The following is an 18,683-nucleotide window of genomic DNA, read 5'->3' on the forward strand; positions in this document are numbered from 1 at the left end:
TAAACATTCCCCTTTTCTCTTTCTCCTCATTTTTTAAATCATCAATCAATCAAATCAAATCAATCAATCAATCAATCAATGATAGTAGGGTGTGAAACAATTCAAGATCAAATCATGTCAACTACTTCTGAAACGCCATCAACTGATTCATTCGAGGATTTCCCCGAACAGTATATGTTAAACTTATTAGATTCAGATAAAAAAAGATTTAAGGATGAAATTTTAGATTTGGTTGAGCAAAAGTATCGATTAGAATTTATGAAGATTAAAGATGTTGTTGATGATTGTTACAGCCGTATTGAAAAATTAGAGCAATCTATCTTAAATCGTTCCCCACTTAAACAAGATTTGGATATGTTGAAAACTAGTGAACCAATCAATAAAGTCAAGTTACTTAGAACTTCAATTAACAAGATTCATCAAGAACTTGTCATTATGAGTCAATATGTTGACAAGTTAGAGGAAGAGATTGAAGATTTAAAAAATTCTACTGTTCCAAAACCGAAAGTAGATGAGTCGCCAAAGCAATTATTCTCTGAAAAAGTTCGGGATCTCATTAATTATTCTTGCTATATTGTATCATTTATGTATCTTATCTTTGGTCATGCCGTTTTATTGATTTTTGGTCCAGAACTGAAGGCTGGTAGTGGTTTTAGAAATATTTTTAAGATGTATTACCCATTAAACGCTATCATTTGTGCTGCAAGATTGTTTCAAGAGGACAAAAATATAGGTCAGTGGGTATTAGGAGCTCTCTTATGTGTTATTTTAGGAGTTGTAATCTGAATTGAATTTGAATTCAGACAAGGTATATTAATGGAATTGTATATCTATAATTATGTATTGTATGTACCTTATATGTTTAAATTTATAATAGAAATTTTTATCATATAATAATCAAGAATGTAAAAGTATACAAACTTAATGTAAGAATGAAAATTACTTTATCCGTGAAGTGTATTTGTCTTATCATAATTATAAAACCAAATTATCTACACAATAGTCTTTGATTACTTCCTGATAAAGGAGGTTAATTTTTGGCTGCCATTTTTTTAAATACATTTTATCTGATCATCTTTAAATATGTTTCACATTAAAACAACAATTGGGATGTGTTGATCATCATATAAAAACGCTTTCTAATTTCCTTCTTTCCATTTTGAATGGAATCAATCATAATAGTTTTAGTCAATCAAAGCAATTAAGTGATAATGTCTGCTAATCCTTCAACTCCTAGAACTCCTGAAACACCAGGAACGCCTCCAACTGCAAATAATAATGAGCAATTTAATTTTATTCTTACCTATTTATATAGAGCTCAAAGGGATGTGAAGAATATGCTTAAAACTATAAAAGATGAAACTACTGCTGAATTTGAAAAAATTAAAGAAGGTCTAGAAGAATTTTACACTCAAACGAACCAAAAATTTGAAGACGTAGAAGTTTTTATTATAGATGGAGCTTCTCTTAAAGATGATGTTGAAACGCTAAAACGTAAGGCTCTTGCAGGTGATTCAAAGAAGCTTGAAAACGATTTAGAGATTCTTAAAATTGAAAATGAAAAAAAGTCACTTGAAATTTTGAAGATGAAGGAAGAAATGAATGAATTACATCATTTTCTAGCCCTTGTTAATACCTTTTTAGCAGTGATTTTTTGTGGAGCTGCTTATCAACGAGATGAAGACTTCAATATTTATATCTTAGCTATGTTTCTCTCCCTCTCTTATTTAGGTTTACTGTGCGAATTTAGCTTTATAACTCTCATAGGTTTCAAGAAACCAAGTTAAATAGTTATTATTTTTTGAATAAATAAATGATTCTAATTGAATATAAATATTGTAGACTATACTTATGATAGGCAGTTGTAATCGATATACAATTTGCAGACGAGGAGAATACTAACTAATAGCAATAGCTGTATTTGTGTTAATTCTATTCTATAGTCTTATCTTCTTCTCCTAACATTAGTCACTGAAATTGCCTCTTTTTGTTAAATTAATACGCTGCATACTTAATAATTTGAATTTGAAAGAAATATTATATTGAAATATATAGTTATCCAACATAGAATTAAATATATGTATGCATTTACTTAAATTTAAGATAGTAGTAGTTGAATACCTGTCACTATTTGTTGGATAAAATCGAAGTCCATATTGTTTTGGGCTTGTACAATTTCAACACCCTGAGACCTTTAGGGTAGTCACCATAATTCAACCTTAGTAGCATTATATTAAATTTCTTAGCCTGTGAAAACGTTGATTGGCCCTAATAAGTTGGAGGGCAATACAAAAGTAACTGTTAACAATAAGGTGGAGGTTGAATATCATTCTTATTTTGAGTTTCACTTTCACTTTCACTTTCACTTTCACTTTTACTTTCGTCGATAGTTTTAGCTTTTGCTTCTTTGGCTAAGAACTTATGAATATCATGACATGCCTCATCGATTAAAGATCTTGCACATTCAATTTGACTAAATAGATTTCGATTTTCAAAATCTTGTAACATTGTAGATGACTCTAAATTGTAAATCCTTGTTTCTTGTTTTCGAACCATTGACTTTAAATCGTTTAAAGATAATAATAGAAGTGGGGACATGATTGTTTTGGGTGTACTTGATTTTTGTATTTAAATGAACAGATTAAAAAAGAAAATTTATGATATTTATAAAATTTCGAAAGTAGATCTTGAATGTTACGCTTATTTTAATTTTATGCACAAAATTTAATAAAAAGAGGCAATTTCAGTCACTAAAGATTATAGTCCAAAATGTGGAGATACAAAAATACAACAAATAACACTACAGAAGAGGAATGTCAAATAGATAAACAAAAACATTCAACAATAATTGTATATTTAATTGAAATGTGTAACAAATTCGGAAAAAAAATTAAATTGTGAATTTTAATTTCTCGCCTTTATTATACTACTTTAATTTTTGCAACCACCATGAAAAATGACTACTGACGATACTTTGGTGGTAAGTTTTTCGATAAATTTTCAAACAAGGTTATTAATTCCGAATCGTTCTTACGAGCTCCCGATTGCAATAAATTTCGATAGTTAGAGAACCTCAATGATGATAATAGCAAATCTAGTGATAATTGACTAAGTGTTTCATTTGTAGTCAACTGATATTTTAAAGACAATTCTAATTCTTCAATTCGCCGTTGGTGCAATTGAATAACAGATTGCAAGTATTTATATTCAGCATCATCAGAAGTAATCGTTGTTGGAGAAGCTGTAGTACTACTAGTACTAGTAGTAACGATTGTCTTCATATTTGGTCTCATTTATTAAGACGTTGGTGAATTGAAAGATATAATCAGCAAGCAAAGTTTACACATTCACAAATTGATCATCATGATTTACTTATACTATTTAATTTCACTTGTTATGCTTATCTCATTATAATCTGGAAATGGTTATATCAAAAACTGGTAACTGCAAAAGTTTCTTAACGAGACATTTTGACGGATTTATTGTAGTTAAGTGCAGGAATTTTTTTTCCTATAGCATTGACGAAGACACGCTCTTTTTCAATTGTTATAAAAAGGCAAACGATATTTTAACAGTCATATTAACCACTTGTTTTAAACAACAGCAGATCTATTGACCAAGGATGAATAAGAGTAATTTGGCTCAATTACCATTGCCAGACCTCAGGTTCGAGCAAACGTTTATGAAACAATTGAATGGGTATGCTGGAAAAGATGTTAAATCAGATCATTCTAAACCTTTAACAGATTCGGAATTACAATTATTAAATACAGATATAAATAATCCAGAGTCATCACAAGTTCAAAAGCCTATAGGTGTGATTACTCCTTCGATAGTGATATATGCTATATTCAAAGATCAAATATTGATGCCATTATTGCAAGGTTTCTTATACACTGGGTTCTTAATAAGTATCAGACCACTTTTAAATATCATTGTTAGACAAGGTCAACAAACAGGGATATGGTTGAGTAATTTAGTTGGGTTAAATACTATAAAACGAGTGAACCGTCGATGATAAATTTTTAAAATCCTAACAGATGTGATGATGTTGATGAATACAAGATATGACCCAAACTTGAAAATATGTGTAAATAGTATAATTAAAGGAATGACTTACATACAAGTAGCATTTCGAATATAAGTTTGATGATCATGTTGAATTTAGAATGAGTAGTAGTCACCATACACTCTTACGATGTAGATGAATTAGTGACGTAGAAACAAAGTTACGAAGACAGGTTACGATAAATTATGGTCTAATTTGGAGTTGCAAATTATTGTGGCAATAGCGGTTGAATCGTTTAGAAAAAGAGAACAACTAACTGGGTTTACCATAACAAACAACAACATGGTCACGTATATCTTATAAAATACGAGACCGCAAATTGACGATTAATATAATTTATCTATAAATAGATATCAATAATACCTATCTTTACTCTATCTAAACACATATACTACTATAGTATATATTCCATTTTTGATTCGTCTAGATAGTCACGTGTTTTTTTTTGCTTTTTTTTTTTTTTTTTTGTTTTGTTTTGATAGGGCGGACACGACCAACCCCCCTCCTCCCTCCTCCTCTTCCACACAATCAGTGCAATCCCCTTAGAGCTTTTCCTTCCTTCCATTTCTGCTCCTCTCCATTTGGGAAAGGAGGCACACACAAATGAAATTTTACTGTATACAAACTTCAAACTAAAGCAAAACAACCAAAACAATCAAATTCAGAAAAGTTTAAAAAAATCAGTGGAATCTTTATCCTGAGATTTGTTTCATTATTATCATTCTTTGAATCTATCATAGTTGCTCTTATTCTATCAATTTAGTCAATTAGTGAAACAATGTTCAGACGTAAAAGTCGAAACGTACATAATACGGCCTATACAGGTGTCAATCATGTTGCGCCTCAATCAAGTCAACCAAATATGAATGCCTTGGCAGCTGCTTTAACCATTGGACAATCAATTAAACAAAAATCATCTGGGAAACAAGCGCAAGGTCATACTAACTCTATACATTATATCACTAGAGAACAACCTCAGCCACCTCAACAACCAACTCCAAGAAGTTCTAGTGGAAGTTTATTAAAGAGAAATTCAATCGTAGGTAAACAACAACAACAACAACAACAACTGCCACAACCAAAATCAATTAATCATCAGCATCAATTTAGAGATTTCTCAGGGGGATCTATTACCTCGACTTCCTCACCATCAACGTTACCAACTCCTGTTTCTTCGTCCCATTCCAAATCTCCATTGTATAATAATCATCAATCCATTGTATATGATATAGATGATAGTTTTAATGATTCCTATTTAGATGAAATTACAGAAGAAACTAATCAAATCTATTTAAATAATCAACAGAATCTTAAAGATTTAAAATTATCTCATCAACCCATTAAAACCAATTCAAGATCGAATCTTAATGCTCAACCTACTGGTCCTGTTAAAATGGTTAAGAAATATGTTCCAACTCCTAATGGTATTAAAATCATTGAGGTCCCCGAAGCAAATTTCAAACAAGAAATGGCTAGAAATAATTCAATTAGATCAGGTACAAGTATTTCAAGATCCGGTTCATTAAGAAATATTCCACCTGGTTCAAAAAGAATTCCAAGATCACCTTCATTAAGTTCGGTTTCTCAACAACATAAAAACTTATCCGCTCCTTCAAAGAAACCTCCATCGAGATTATCAAGTTTGATTCAACATCAACCTCCATCCATGACTCCTATGACTGAAAATGTCGATTTAGAAGATCAATTGGGTCATTCTGATGAAGTTCATGAACAACAATTGAAAATGAAACAATTGCAAGAAAAAATCGATCAAGAAAAGAACTTTGCTCGTGAATTGGAATTAAAGAGGAAAGAATATGAATCATTGAAATTAAAGAATGATAATGCATTGAAATCATTAGAAAACCCACAATCATCTTATGTTGAAGTTCCAACCATAAAAGAACCAGAACCAGAACCTGTATCGGTGCCTGAACCAACACCTGTTGTTGCTGCCATTCCTGAAGCAGTGAATGTACCTGTACAAGAAGAACAATATAAATCTGTTGCTCCTGAAGAAATCGAAGAAGACGAAGAAGAAGAACAAGAAGAAGACGACGACGACGATGAAGAGGATGTTCCAATCATTAATAGAGGTATCATAGTTGATGAAGTTTCCAAGAAACATTTAGTTGAGGATGCTGAAGCACACGAAGTAGATGAAGAAGATGACGAAGATCAAGAAGAGATCGACGAAGTTGAAAAACCAGCCTTGGCACCTATAACATCTGAATTTGATAAATCACAAGAATTAATAGACGAAGATGAAGATGGAGATGTCACAGAACCACAAGTTAAATCAGCCCAAGAATCCAAGGAAGCTGGTAATACCATTTATTCAAATGTGGGTCATTCTGGTAGTGAATTAGGTATAATCAATCAATATGGTAATTTTGCTTCTAATGAATTATTAAATCGTGATAGTATTGTGGAGAATACCATTACTTCTGAAGAAGATGATGAAGAAGATGAAGGTCATGGTCAAGAAAGTGGATTTGCTAAGCTGTTAAGACCAACTTTTGATTCAGCTCCTCTGCATACCGATGAAGTACCAATTAGCAGTAATTTTGAATCATCTAAATTTGTTGATGAATCAAGTGATATAGAAGATGAAGAACATAACGTACCAGATATTAAAGAAGAAGCTCCTAAAGTCTTATCAAGTGATGATACATTACAAGTTCCTCAAACTCTTGGAGGAAATGATGGTTCAAGTAATTCATCTCTTTATTCTCAAAGTAGTAAAGATTCACCAAAGAAATTAAAATCAGCTATGAAGAATTCTAGTTCATTTTATAATTCCAATGCCAGTAAAGCTAAGAATAATGCCGCTCATGAAGCTTACTTATCATTAACTACAGCTGAAAATACCAGACTTAATTCTAAATTATCTTCAAATCAATTAAATGATGGTATTGGTAATATCACTGCTTATCCTGGAGCTGCATCTCATAATTCTGTCATACCGCCACCTACGAAGAGATTATCTCAATCAACATTAAGAAAGAGTGTACCAAATCCAGTTCCTCAAGGTCAACCAAATCTTATGGCCGCACCACCAAATCCATCAGGTATGGCATCTAGAACCTTAAGACCACAATCATATCAACAACCTCCTGGTCAATCATTCCAACAAACTCAAGATCATCCAAGATCATTAGATCCTAATGCTGGTGGTATGAGTGGTAGATCATTAAGAGGTAGTTATATTCAACCAGTGGCTCCTCATCCTGCTTTACAACCAAATTATCAATCCCCATCTAAATTAAAAGCGGCTGAATTATATGCTAAAGCAAATTCTAGACCTCAATCAGTATTTAGACCACTTAGTAAGAGATCATCCTTTAGTAGAGAAAGTGGTGGAAATGGTCCAAATAATGGAAATGGAAATGGAAATGGAAATGGAAATGCTGAACAAAATGGTAAAGGTACAAGAACAACCTTGAGGGATCCAATTCCTAGACCAGGAGGATTTGCAGGTCAACCACCTCAACAACATGTACAAGCTCAAGCACCATTACCACAGCAACATCAAGCTCAAATATCACACTTACAACCACCTCCTCAACATCCACAACAACAAAATAGACAATCCAGAAGTAATGGACGTGGATTTTCATCAAGATTTGATGATTCTGATGATGAAGGCCCAACTAGTGGAGGAGGAGTTCTTAGTGGTTTAAGAAATGGTAGTGGTAGTTCTAATGGGAAATTATTTTCATCTAGATTTAATGATTCTGATGAAGAAATTCATTTCCCTAAACCATTTGTTCAATCATCACCGGCTGTGGCTTTACCTGGTACATCTATACCACCTTCATTAAGAGCAAGTAGTGGAGCCTCTGAAAAGCAACAAGCCTTAGCTCATGCTATTGATGAAGCTAAACAACAAGCAGAAAAGCCAAAGAAGAAATTTGGTAAATTAAGAAAATTATTCGGTAGTAGTAATTAATAAATAAATAATACGCATTAGGAGAGAGAGTATGTGTGTGCTATAAAAAAGAAGTAAAATGATAATTTAATGGTGTGATTATCAGTTATTGTAGATATTTTATATGATGTTTTTTGTTAGTTTTATAAGATATAATGTTAATATAACTTAATTAATTTTTAATTTGAAAGTGTAGAAAGTGTTAAATAAGCCATTTTGAAATGTGTATCACAATAATTGCAAAAACAAAAATTGTGCGGCAAAAGTTGTACAATGTAAAGCATAGTGCATATATCCACAAATAGAATCAATAAGAAAAGCCGTTAATTGTCACTTCGACACTTTTATCAACGCTTTTTGAATATAAAATAATAATAATAATAATAATTGGTCTAGGTAACTATTTTTAACTAGTTTGTGGTAGTGGGTAGTATCTAACGGACAAGAGAGTTGCACAGAACATTTATTTTTAAACAAAGAAAAGAACGAAAGGCAAAAAGAAAGACATTCTCAAAAGGCCGATCATTTCCTTTTCTTCTATTTAAAGTAATGTCGTAATAATATTTAAGGTTAAAGAAGGAAAAGGGAATTTAACCCTAATTGGGGGCAAGTTTTGATTTTGTCTGATAAAAAATGTCGGTAATGTTACATTTATTAAAAAAAGAGAATTTTCTTTAAAAAAAAATACAAGAAAAAAAAGGGGAAAATGTCGTCTTTTTTTTGCCAACTAATCCGAAGGCAGAGGTAACAAGTAAGAATTATATATAAAATGAACTGATAATTGGCAGGTGACCAGTTATATTAGTATAAGGTTCTATAGGGTTCAAGTTATGTGGATAGTAATGAATCCAGAAGAAGAAGAAAAACAAGTATTGTATGGAAAAGAGGTGCAAGTTAGCAGTTTCATCCAATTTGTACACATTTTTGCGTTCTATTTTTATTTTTCAAGTTATTTTGCAGGTTCTGTTTTTGTCTCACTGACTGTCTGTCTGTGTCAGAATTTGGTACAGAGACACAAAATATAAGTAGCCGACAGACAGACAGACAGACAGATAGAAATCAGTATCAGAAAATTTCCTTATCAGATATATGTATCAAAATTATACGGTTATAATTAGTCTAATTATGATTATATGTGATTAGAAAAATTAACTAATTAGACTGTGTAAATCTTAATGATAATAATGATAATTGAACTGAAGTAATTTGATTTAGTATATGAGGCAACAACTAAGAACTTAAAGATCAAAATTGCTTTAATTGGGTTTCTTCAACGGTAAAACTTGAGTAGCTGAACTGATAATTAAAAAAATGAGACAGTAACAACTTTATAGTGAACCCCACGTGGGAGAATTTAAAATAATAATAATAATAAAAAAGTCTTTGTCTTTGTATACAGGAATATGCTAGTTATAGTTTTACTCTCACTGTTTCTTTTTTCTGTGGTAAGTAAATTTACAATTCTCATAATAGAGACAGACAGACAACCTATAGTCAACCAGACAGACAGACAGTTTATTTAAATTAAAATGTCGTTTGAATTGTCTGTTATTATATCTGTGTCTGTCTGTCTGATCTTTTAACATATTTTTTAAATGTCTCAAATTTAATAATTTTTAATTCCATAAATAAAAAAAAGTTTTCAAACCTCTGTTAAATTTCTTTCAATTAGGAAATAATAATTAAAATTCAGATTTAAATATATATATTCAAAATCTACATTTAATTTCATATTCATTTATTAGCATTTTAACCTCATCATCTACTATCATCTTTCGATATCCCATAGTCACGTCCAACGTCAAAGTCATTCATCAAATCATATATCATTATCATATCTACATCCATAATCTTACAAAACCCCCATATATTATAGCCCACTCCATATTTTGACTACTTGAACTTTTTTTTGTTTAGTCGTATATTCTGACGTATCATTACTACCAGAAATCCTTTGTGTAGATCCTTTACTCCCATTCATAAGATCAACAATCCAATCCTAAACAATAGTACTGGTTATTCACGTCTTAATTCAGAAAAACAGGTTTGTTGAAATCATAAGATAGATAACAGTAAAGGGCAAAATAGAGTTTTCCTTATTCAATTTTAATTTCCTTTTCCTTTCGTTTAAATTTAGATTATTTTAACATATTTTCATTTCATTAAAAGTCATATCAACATCTATTATTTCATTAAATTCTAATTAACTAATAGAAATATTTCATAATATGGATCTGTCAGTTTGGAATACTACCTTTTCTCCTGGTACAACAGGTCAAACGCCCGGAAAATCCCCATATTATCATGATCCTCAACAACAACAGCAATTGCAACAATTACAACAACAGCAACAACAACAGCATGATTCTTCAACTCATCATTCAACTCCTTCATCTTTACCTTTCCAATCAAATCCTTTGCCTCCACATTTAAATTCAACTACAACACCAACTTCCAACTTTACTGATAGTGAACAAATGTTCTTACATCAATTAGAACAAAATCTTTATGAAGCTGCTGCTGTTCATCATCATCATCACCACCACCACCATCATCATGATCCATCAAATACTCAATCTGATGATACGACTCCAAATTCTCATATTGAAACTAATAGTAACAATGGTTCTAATAATAATGCATCTACTTCTAATAATAATAACAGTCATTCAAATCCATCATCTTCCACATCTTCTCAAAATCATATTCAGCTTTTGGGTGGTCAATCTTCATCCAATAATATTCATCAGCATCGATTACTTCAATCAGGGGGTAATGTTCCACCTCCACCACCACCTCATCAATATGAATTTGGTATTGAAAATATTAATTTCATAATACCGGAAGATTTAAATTTTGATACTGATCCGAATCATGAATCTTCTGCATTTCCACCATCAAATTTGCCTCCAACTCAAACTCCAAGTTTATTAGCTATTAATAAATCAACTCCATCATCTTCATCTGCTGGTCCAACTTCAAATCCAAATTCTGTTAATAATAATAATTCTTCAACCGCAAGTACTACTAATTCAAATAATAATGATGATAAATTATTTGCATCACCAATTTTGCCAGGTCAAAATGAAAAATCTTATAATAATCAACATTATTATCATAAACAGAAATTAACGGAACATCATCAAGCTCCTCAACAGCATGTTAGACCTGATGCAGTTTTCACTCCATTAGTATCACCTGCTGTTACTCCATTGGATTCTCAAGTTAAAAGTGGTGTTGCATCAAATTCAAATTCAAGTTCATCATATTCTCAACAGCCTCCTGTTTCAATTGCATTTGAACCATTGACTTCTCCAGCTTTGAATGCCCAACCATCCATAATAGCGAACAATAATGGCAATAATAATACTAACAACAACAATAATAATAATAGTGCTGATAGAAGAAGATCATCATCAAGTGTTTTTGGTCCAGTTGATGAAACTCCAGCTACATTAACTTCAACAGTTTATAAAAGAAGAACTCCACATGGTACACCTATTTTACAAGGAAAACCATCATCAATTAAACAATCACCATCATTGAAAGCAAAGAATGGAGGTTCAACATATCGTAATGCTAATACTAGTGGTAATAGCAATAACTTTGAGAATTTACCAGAATCAAGTTTAGAATCAACTCATGATATGTTACCACCATCCCTGAAAAGAAATGATTTACAATTAGGTAATAATGGTAATGGTAATGGTAATGGTAATGTTAATAATGGTAGTGGAACTCCATTAATGGGATTCACCATGGGAATCTTGGCTGAACATTCTCAACATGAAGATGAAGGTAGTCTTTTAAATGATGATGATGACGATGATGATGATGAAGGAGATGCTGATGATGATAATATTGATATGGAATCAAATATGATTAAACCATCAATCTCAAGAAAATCTTCGACAAGATCAAGAAAATCAAATTCATCATTTAATAGCAATAAATTAGTTTCAAAATCATCATCAAGTACTGAAACTTCACCAAAGTTAAAGGCAAGTGGAGGAAGTTCAAGTTCACTTTCAAAGAAGAATTTTGAAAAACCAGCTACTAAAAAGGCTTCTCATAAATTAGCTGAACAAGGTAGAAGAAATAGAATGAATATGGCAGTTCATGAATTAGGCAACTTGATTCCTCAAGCTTATCATGATGAAGTTACTATTCCATCTAAGGCTACCACTGTTGAATTGGCTTCTAAATATATTAGAGCTTTATTGAATGAAGTTGAAGATTTGAAATCAAAAAATTAATATGATTCTATTCTGTTTCATTCTTTTCCTTGCTATTCTATTCTATGCTTTTCTTTTCTTCTCTGTTTTTTTTAATAATTATTAGTCATAATAATAATCCAAATGTGTGTAATATCAATCAAATCAAACCTCTTTATTTACTTATATATATTTTATATATTACCTTGTTTTTATAAAAAAGATTTTCCTTAACCAATGATTATCTAAAGGTCCTACGGGGGAAAGAAGGGAGTAAATGCCTGTATAACTACAAGTTGTATCTATATCAACAATATAAACGTGCTACGTTCTAGTCAAAATAGTATTTTGAAGTCATCTTCTGCTTCTATTGTAGTTATATTTCAATTGGTTCCAATTTAAGGTTACATTTTCAAACATGTGACTGATCATGTGATCAGTTTAGCATATTATTTTGTTATGAGTTGTCCTTTTTTTGGGCTCTTTTTTGAAAAATTAGAAACTGTCAGAACTGAAATCAACAAAGGGAAAAAAATCAAAAGCTATACGGACATCAAAATCTGAAGTCATTATCAAAACCCACTCTATCCATCTTCAATTCCATCACATCTAGTGATATACATCTCATCATTATCGTTTTGAATCGTTTAGTATCTACTTACTCCATTCATTAATCAATAATCAACACTCAACACCATGGACTTTGAAGAAGCAGAAGATATCAACGGTATTCGTTTTGCTTGGAACGTATTTCCTTCTACCAAAGTAGAAGCTGCTAAGATTGTGATTCCAACCGGGGCTTTATATACTCCTTTGAAACATAGAGAAGATTTACCAATTGCTGCCTATGATCCAATCTTCTGTTCAAATCAAACCTGTAAATCGATTTTTAATCCTTATTGTACAGTTGAAGCCAATGGATTCTGGAGATGTCCCTTATGTTCTTACAGAAATCCTTTACCTGCTCATTATCAAGGTATAACTCAAGAAAATTTACCTATTGAATTACAACATTCAAGTTCCACTATTGAATATATTACAGCTAGACCTGTTCAAAACCCACCAATTTTCTTCTTTGTTATTGATTTATGTCAAGATGAAGATAATTTAAAAGCTTTAAAAGAAACTTTAATCATTTCTTTAAGTTTATTACCTCCAAATGCTTTAATTGGTTTAATCACTTATGGTACTATGGTTCAAGTTCATGATTTAGGTTCTGAAAAAATCAATAAATCTTATATCTTTAGAGGTGATAAAGAATATACCGATAAACAAATTGGTGAAATGTTAAATAGACCAGTTTCAATGAGTCATCAACAACAACAGCAACAACTCCCATCTCAATCTGCATTTTCTAACAATTTAACTAGATTCTTCTTACCTATTGAAGATGTTGAATTCCAATTAACTTCAATCTTAGAAAATTTAGCCAAAGATCCTTGGCCGGTAGCTAATGGTAATAGACCAATTAGATCGACTGGTTCAGCTTTGAATGTAGCTTCTAATTTATTAGGTTCAACTTATCCAGGTTTTGGAGCCAGAATCATGTTATTCAGTGCTGGTCCAGGTACTTTTAATCCAGGTATGATTGTTGGAAAAGAATTAAAAGAACCAATTAGATCTCATAGTGATATTGATAAAGATAATGCTAAACATTTCAAAAAAGCCGTTAAATTTTATGATTCAATTGCTGCTAAAGCTGTTAAAAATGGTCATACCGTTGATGTATTTGCTGGTTGTTATGATCAAATTGGTATGTTAGAAATGAAGAATTTATGTAATAAGACTGGTGGTACTTTATTATTAAGTGATGCTTTTACTACTGCCATTTTCAAACAATCATTTTTAAGATTATTTAATAAAGATAGTGAAGGTTATTTATTAATGGGTTTCAATGGTACTTTTGATATTAAAACTTCTAAAGAATTAAAGGTTAGTGGATTAATTGGTCATGGATCATCATTAAATGTTAAATCACAAAATGTATCTGAAAATGAATTAGGTCTTGGTGGTTCTTCACAATTTAAGTTGTGTAGTATATCATCTCAACATACTTATGCAGTATTTTTTGATATTGCTAATACTCAAGCTTTACCAACCAATAGTCAAAGTTATATTCAATTCATAACTCATTATCAACATTCAAGTGGTACTTATAGAATTAGGGTTACTACTATTTCTAATTTCTTAACTAGTGATGAACAAACTTTAACCAATTCATTTGATGAAGAAGCAGCTGCTGTATTATTAGCCAGAGTTACTTTATATAAATCAGAACAAGATGATGGAGCTGATGTATTAAGATGGGTTGATCGTATGTTAATTAGATTATGTCAAAAGTTTGCTGATTATAGAAAAGATCAAGAAGAATCATTTAGATTGGGACCTCAATTCCAAATGTATCCTCAATTCATATATTATTTAAGAAGATCCCAATTTTTACAAGTGTTTAATAATTCTCCTGATGAAACTGCCTTTTATAGACATGTTTTATTAACTGAAGATACTACTAATTCATTAATTATGATTCAACCAACTTTAACTTCATTCTCATTAGATGGTGAACCAGAAGCAGTCTTATTGGATTCAGTTTCTATTAAAGATGATTCTATCTTATTATTAGATACTTTCTTCCATATTTTAATTTTCCATGGTAAAACTATTTCTCAATGGAGAAAAGCAGGATATCAAAATTTACCAGAATATGAAAATTTAAAGATTTTATTAGAAGAACCAAAAGAAGAAGCCAAACAATTATTAATTGATAGATATCCATTACCAAGATTCATTGATACTGAAGAAGGTGGATCGCAAGCAAGATTCTTATATTCTAAATTGAATCCTTCCATAACTTATAATAGTTCTGAATTCGCTACTAATAGAGGTGCCATTGTTTTAACTGATGATGTTTCCTTACAGGTGTTTATGAATCATTTGAAGAAATTAGTGGTTTCTGGATCTACTTAAGTTTAATGAACCAATGAAAACAATAAATCAGTGTAGATGCACTATGATGTTTTTTTCAATTATCTACTTACCTTACCCTTGTTACATTTTTATTCATTTATTATTTTAGTATAATTATTTGATCTATGTTTATTATTTATTATTGTTGATTGTAAATAGTCTAATTAATAAATAACTAATCAATCAAATCAATGTTTCTATATGTCTTATTCTAATATACAAAGAAAAGTTGTTTAATTTTATAAATCGCAAGTATATATACGAAATGGCTTTAACTGCGACGACTAGTTGCAAAAAATATTTAAACGAGCCTGCATAGACCGTATCCTTTCTCATCACTTCGTATTGCAAAAAAGAGTATAAGTAAAATATCGTGGCTTATTGGGTGGGCTAGTAAGAAATTATTAATACCATCAGATGATATGATATGCCCTAGTCTATGAGTGACAATGACATTTACTTTGGCCAGGGATAAAAATGACAGTTATTACTGTTAATATTCGAATATTTTGAGTTAAAAGTGAAGGAGAAAGAAAAAGAGAAAGAAACGCAAAAATATCTAGACTAGAGTTAAATCATACACTATGATAAGACGAAGAAGAAATCAAACTAGTAGACTTGTGGTAATCCTTTTAACAACTGGAAGGTAATTCAATATACATTAGATCCGCTGTCACTTTTATGCTTCGATATGGGAATACACAAAATCTAGCATTGATCTCGGCATTCGTCAGATTAACTGCGAGATGATTAAATCAAGAACAATTTCAACTAAACAAGAGATTATCTATAGAGGTGAATCAGATAATGAGATCGTTCTCTTTCTGAAATGATAATCTGGAAATTTTCAAGAAATTAATTTTGATTCTGGAAGATCCAATGGTAAAACTTCTTGTACTGAGATTCTCAAGATCAAGAAAATATCATTTATATACATTCTCTAGGACGTGCCAAGTATACGAATTTGAATATGTCATGAAATTGTTGATCTTCATGAGATATAATGCTTATATTAGCTCTTATGAGACTTGATATTGAAATTGAGGTTCTTAGGGCATGGATGTATGAAAACAATAAATGAAGTTTCCTGGTTCACAACACCATCAAGGAGTACATTTACGGCCAATGATGGAGATTGATGCTTTGAGATTCACATTAGAACAATGTCTTATCAATGACATAATGAATATATTTGATTGGAGAAGTGAATGAAAATAAGGGAAATTCTTGTATGAACTTTTTTGAATGAATGGAAATGTATTCATTACAAAAATTTTGCAATTACAAAATGAACAAATTCCAATCCTAAATCACAATGAATGAAAAATTTTTCTATTAACAATTGTGGGGGAGAAAATAAATAGGTGCATATACTTAAAAACTTTAAATCATTTTCGTTGACCATAACGACGACAACGATATGATGATATCATAAAGTTCAAACATTCCGACCGTTTATGGTCAGATATAAGATTTCACCCCTATGTATTGGTTAAATAATGATTAAATTCAACTGTCAACATTTAAATTTTGTTGGTAATTTGACTCGTTAGAGGGGCAGAGAATGAAACTATTGATCCTATAATTTCCTTTAAGCCGATTATCAAAACAGTTTCAATTTTCAATTGCCTTTATTGTTTGATTTAAGTTTATTTTTTGACAATCGAAACCGAATAAGGAACGAACAGTAATCACTTATTTGGGAAATTGTATAGAAGTTTAACCTGATTCGGAGTTTAACTCCAATTTACTATTTTTGTGTACCTTAGGGAGTTTAAAAGAGAAGAAAAAAAAAAGATTTAAAAAAACGACAATTAATCTAATTTTACGGTTATGAAATAAGTTGCACTTTCATTTCGGCGTTTACCACAAAGTGTTCTCTCTGTGCCCCCTTCAATCATACGTTAGTTCGTTCTTTAGTTCTTTCGTTTATGGTAATTCTGGTGATTTCCCTTTTCCTTTAATTTTGGTACTCCTGAGTAGATCTGATTAAATCATTCTTTATTGACGTAGAACATGTGATTTACCATGTCGATAAGCGTCAATGATGATACTGTTTTCTTGCAGTAAGTTATAATGAAATTCGGAGTTGGAATAAAAAGGGAATTGTGGGGGAGGGGTACATGATGGTTGTTGATTGAAGTAAGAATAGTTAGATTGATTGAACAGGCGTTTGCCTGTATACCATAAATGTGTTATTTGTTGGGGTTTTTCATTTATAAATATATAGTAATCGCAAAAACTCGGGATCATAAAAAGTAGAGTCAAAAATAGAATGTGATTACTGTAAACAAAGGGATAATAAATAAAGTTCATAATCTATGGGTCAGAGGATATCAATTTTTATTGGGGGACGAAATATATAATTGATGATCAGTGTGTGAAGTGTGGGATATGGGGTGTTATTTTCAATTATGCAAGTTTGCAATTATTTTTGATTGCGGTTTTGGTCTGGTCTCAATTAATTGAGTTAGGATAGAATAACAGTAAGTAGACGTTTGGTTAGGCTTAATTAAGTACCGTTTTGAATGGAGATGATAGTATCGTCTGATATTTGTATAATAATAAAATAATAAATAAATAAATAATAATAATAAAATATAAAACAGGTAACTCTTAATAAATAATAATAATTATAACAATATAAATAATAATAATGATAAAGTGTCAGTCCGAGTCCGAGACAATTTATTGGTCCTTTTACTATTACCCCAGACAAAAATCAGACATATAATTTAAAATAGTCAAAAATAGACGCAAAAAAGAAGACAAAAGTCGTGCATGGAAGTCTAATTACGTATTATGCCCCGCTCTTTTTTAAAGCAGAAAAAAAGTTTAAATTAAAAAAAAAAAATAAATAAATAAAATTGATGACAGACAGACAGACAGACAATAAATATACACAATATACACAATATTATAAGGTTCAGATAGGTGTAGAACAACGCCATAACAATGTAAAATGAAATTGAAAATGATATTTGACACTATACAATAACAATATGCTGTGGATTATATTCGGAGTTCACCTTAATATTTGAAATCTATAGTACATATATAGTTTATATTATAACTTAAATTTTTAAATATTTTTAAAATTATGTCTTTGTGTTGAAATTTTCGATTTAATTTAATTCTTTTCAACGACAATTTTTGAAATTTCTGATACAATTTATTTATTTATTTATATATATATGTATTTATATATATAAAAGGTGAAAAGTTACTTTTGAGTTATAATAAAACTTAAACTAATCTAAAGTTAGAGTTACCCTTATAGTTATAGTTAGTTCCTTATTTAGTGATAGATTCAATATCATTCTTCAACCATCAAAATCATAACCATTTTTCTGTTGTTTAGTCCAAATCATAATTAGACACATTTCCGGTTAAATAATCTCAGAAAAGGAGACAACCAGACAAAATAATATTCTAGATTGACAGACCTCCACTACGAAATCCAAAAAAAAACCCTCACCAAAAAATAGAGTCAGACAGTCAG

At 30.7% G+C, this 18,683-nt stretch overlaps 7 protein-coding genes across 7 annotated transcripts; 6 read left to right on the plus strand and 1 right to left on the minus strand. All coding sequences in view use genetic code 12, as the record gives it.

The window, feature by feature from the left end:
* Positions 1-78: 78 nt before the first annotated feature.
* DFJ63DRAFT_314480 (uncharacterized protein) lies at positions 79-786 on the plus strand (the record flags this gene model as incomplete). The annotated part of the gene is made up of 1 exon (XM_064906372.1): positions 79-786. The coding sequence occupies one exon, from the start codon at positions 79-81 to the stop codon at positions 784-786; it is 708 nt and encodes a 235-aa protein (XP_064761207.1).
* A 425-nt stretch (positions 787-1,211) lies between these two features.
* DFJ63DRAFT_336618 (uncharacterized protein) lies at positions 1,212-1,787 on the plus strand (the record flags this gene model as incomplete). Its single annotated transcript, XM_064908411.1, has 1 exon — positions 1,212-1,787. The coding sequence occupies one exon, from the start codon at positions 1,212-1,214 to the stop codon at positions 1,785-1,787; it is 576 nt and encodes a 191-aa protein (XP_064761208.1).
* Positions 1,788-3,622: 1,835 nt separating this feature from the next.
* DFJ63DRAFT_336620 (uncharacterized protein) lies at positions 3,623-4,018 on the plus strand (the record flags this gene model as incomplete). The annotated part of the gene is made up of 1 exon (XM_064908412.1): positions 3,623-4,018. One exon carries the CDS (start codon positions 3,623-3,625, stop codon positions 4,016-4,018), a length of 396 nt encoding a protein of 131 aa, XP_064761209.1.
* A 532-nt stretch (positions 4,019-4,550) lies between these two features.
* DFJ63DRAFT_330863 (uncharacterized protein) lies at positions 4,551-8,184 on the plus strand. The gene has a single exon (XM_064907653.1). It carries the CDS (start codon positions 4,848-4,850, stop codon positions 8,019-8,021), a length of 3,174 nt encoding a protein of 1,057 aa, XP_064761210.1. The 5' UTR covers positions 4,551-4,847; the 3' UTR covers positions 8,022-8,184.
* A 2,044-nt stretch (positions 8,185-10,228) lies between these two features.
* PHO4 (phosphate-sensing transcription factor) lies at positions 10,229-12,256 on the plus strand (the record flags this gene model as incomplete). The annotated part of the gene is made up of 1 exon (XM_064906373.1): positions 10,229-12,256. One exon carries the CDS (start codon positions 10,229-10,231, stop codon positions 12,254-12,256), a length of 2,028 nt encoding a protein of 675 aa, XP_064761211.1.
* A 327-nt stretch (positions 12,257-12,583) lies between these two features.
* Positions 12,584-15,359, plus strand: SEC23 (GTPase-activating protein). The gene has a single exon (XM_064903948.1). The coding sequence runs from the start codon at positions 12,911-12,913 to the stop codon at positions 15,179-15,181; it is 2,271 nt and encodes a 756-aa protein (XP_064761212.1). The 5' UTR covers positions 12,584-12,910; the 3' UTR covers positions 15,182-15,359.
* A 1,823-nt stretch (positions 15,360-17,182) lies between these two features.
* On the minus strand, positions 17,183-17,497 carry DFJ63DRAFT_314487 (uncharacterized protein; the record flags this gene model as incomplete). The annotated part of the gene is made up of 1 exon (XM_064906374.1): positions 17,183-17,497. The coding sequence occupies one exon, from the start codon at positions 17,495-17,497 to the stop codon at positions 17,183-17,185; it is 315 nt and encodes a 104-aa protein (XP_064761213.1).
* Between the last annotated feature and the right edge of the window lie 1,186 nt (positions 17,498-18,683).

Source organism: Scheffersomyces coipomensis (assembly GCF_036884675.1).
Source record: "Scheffersomyces coipomensis strain NRRL Y-17651 chromosome Unknown DFJ63scaffold_5, whole genome shotgun sequence".
Classification (NCBI taxonomy): Eukaryota; Fungi; Ascomycota; class Pichiomycetes; order Serinales; family Debaryomycetaceae; genus Scheffersomyces; species Scheffersomyces coipomensis.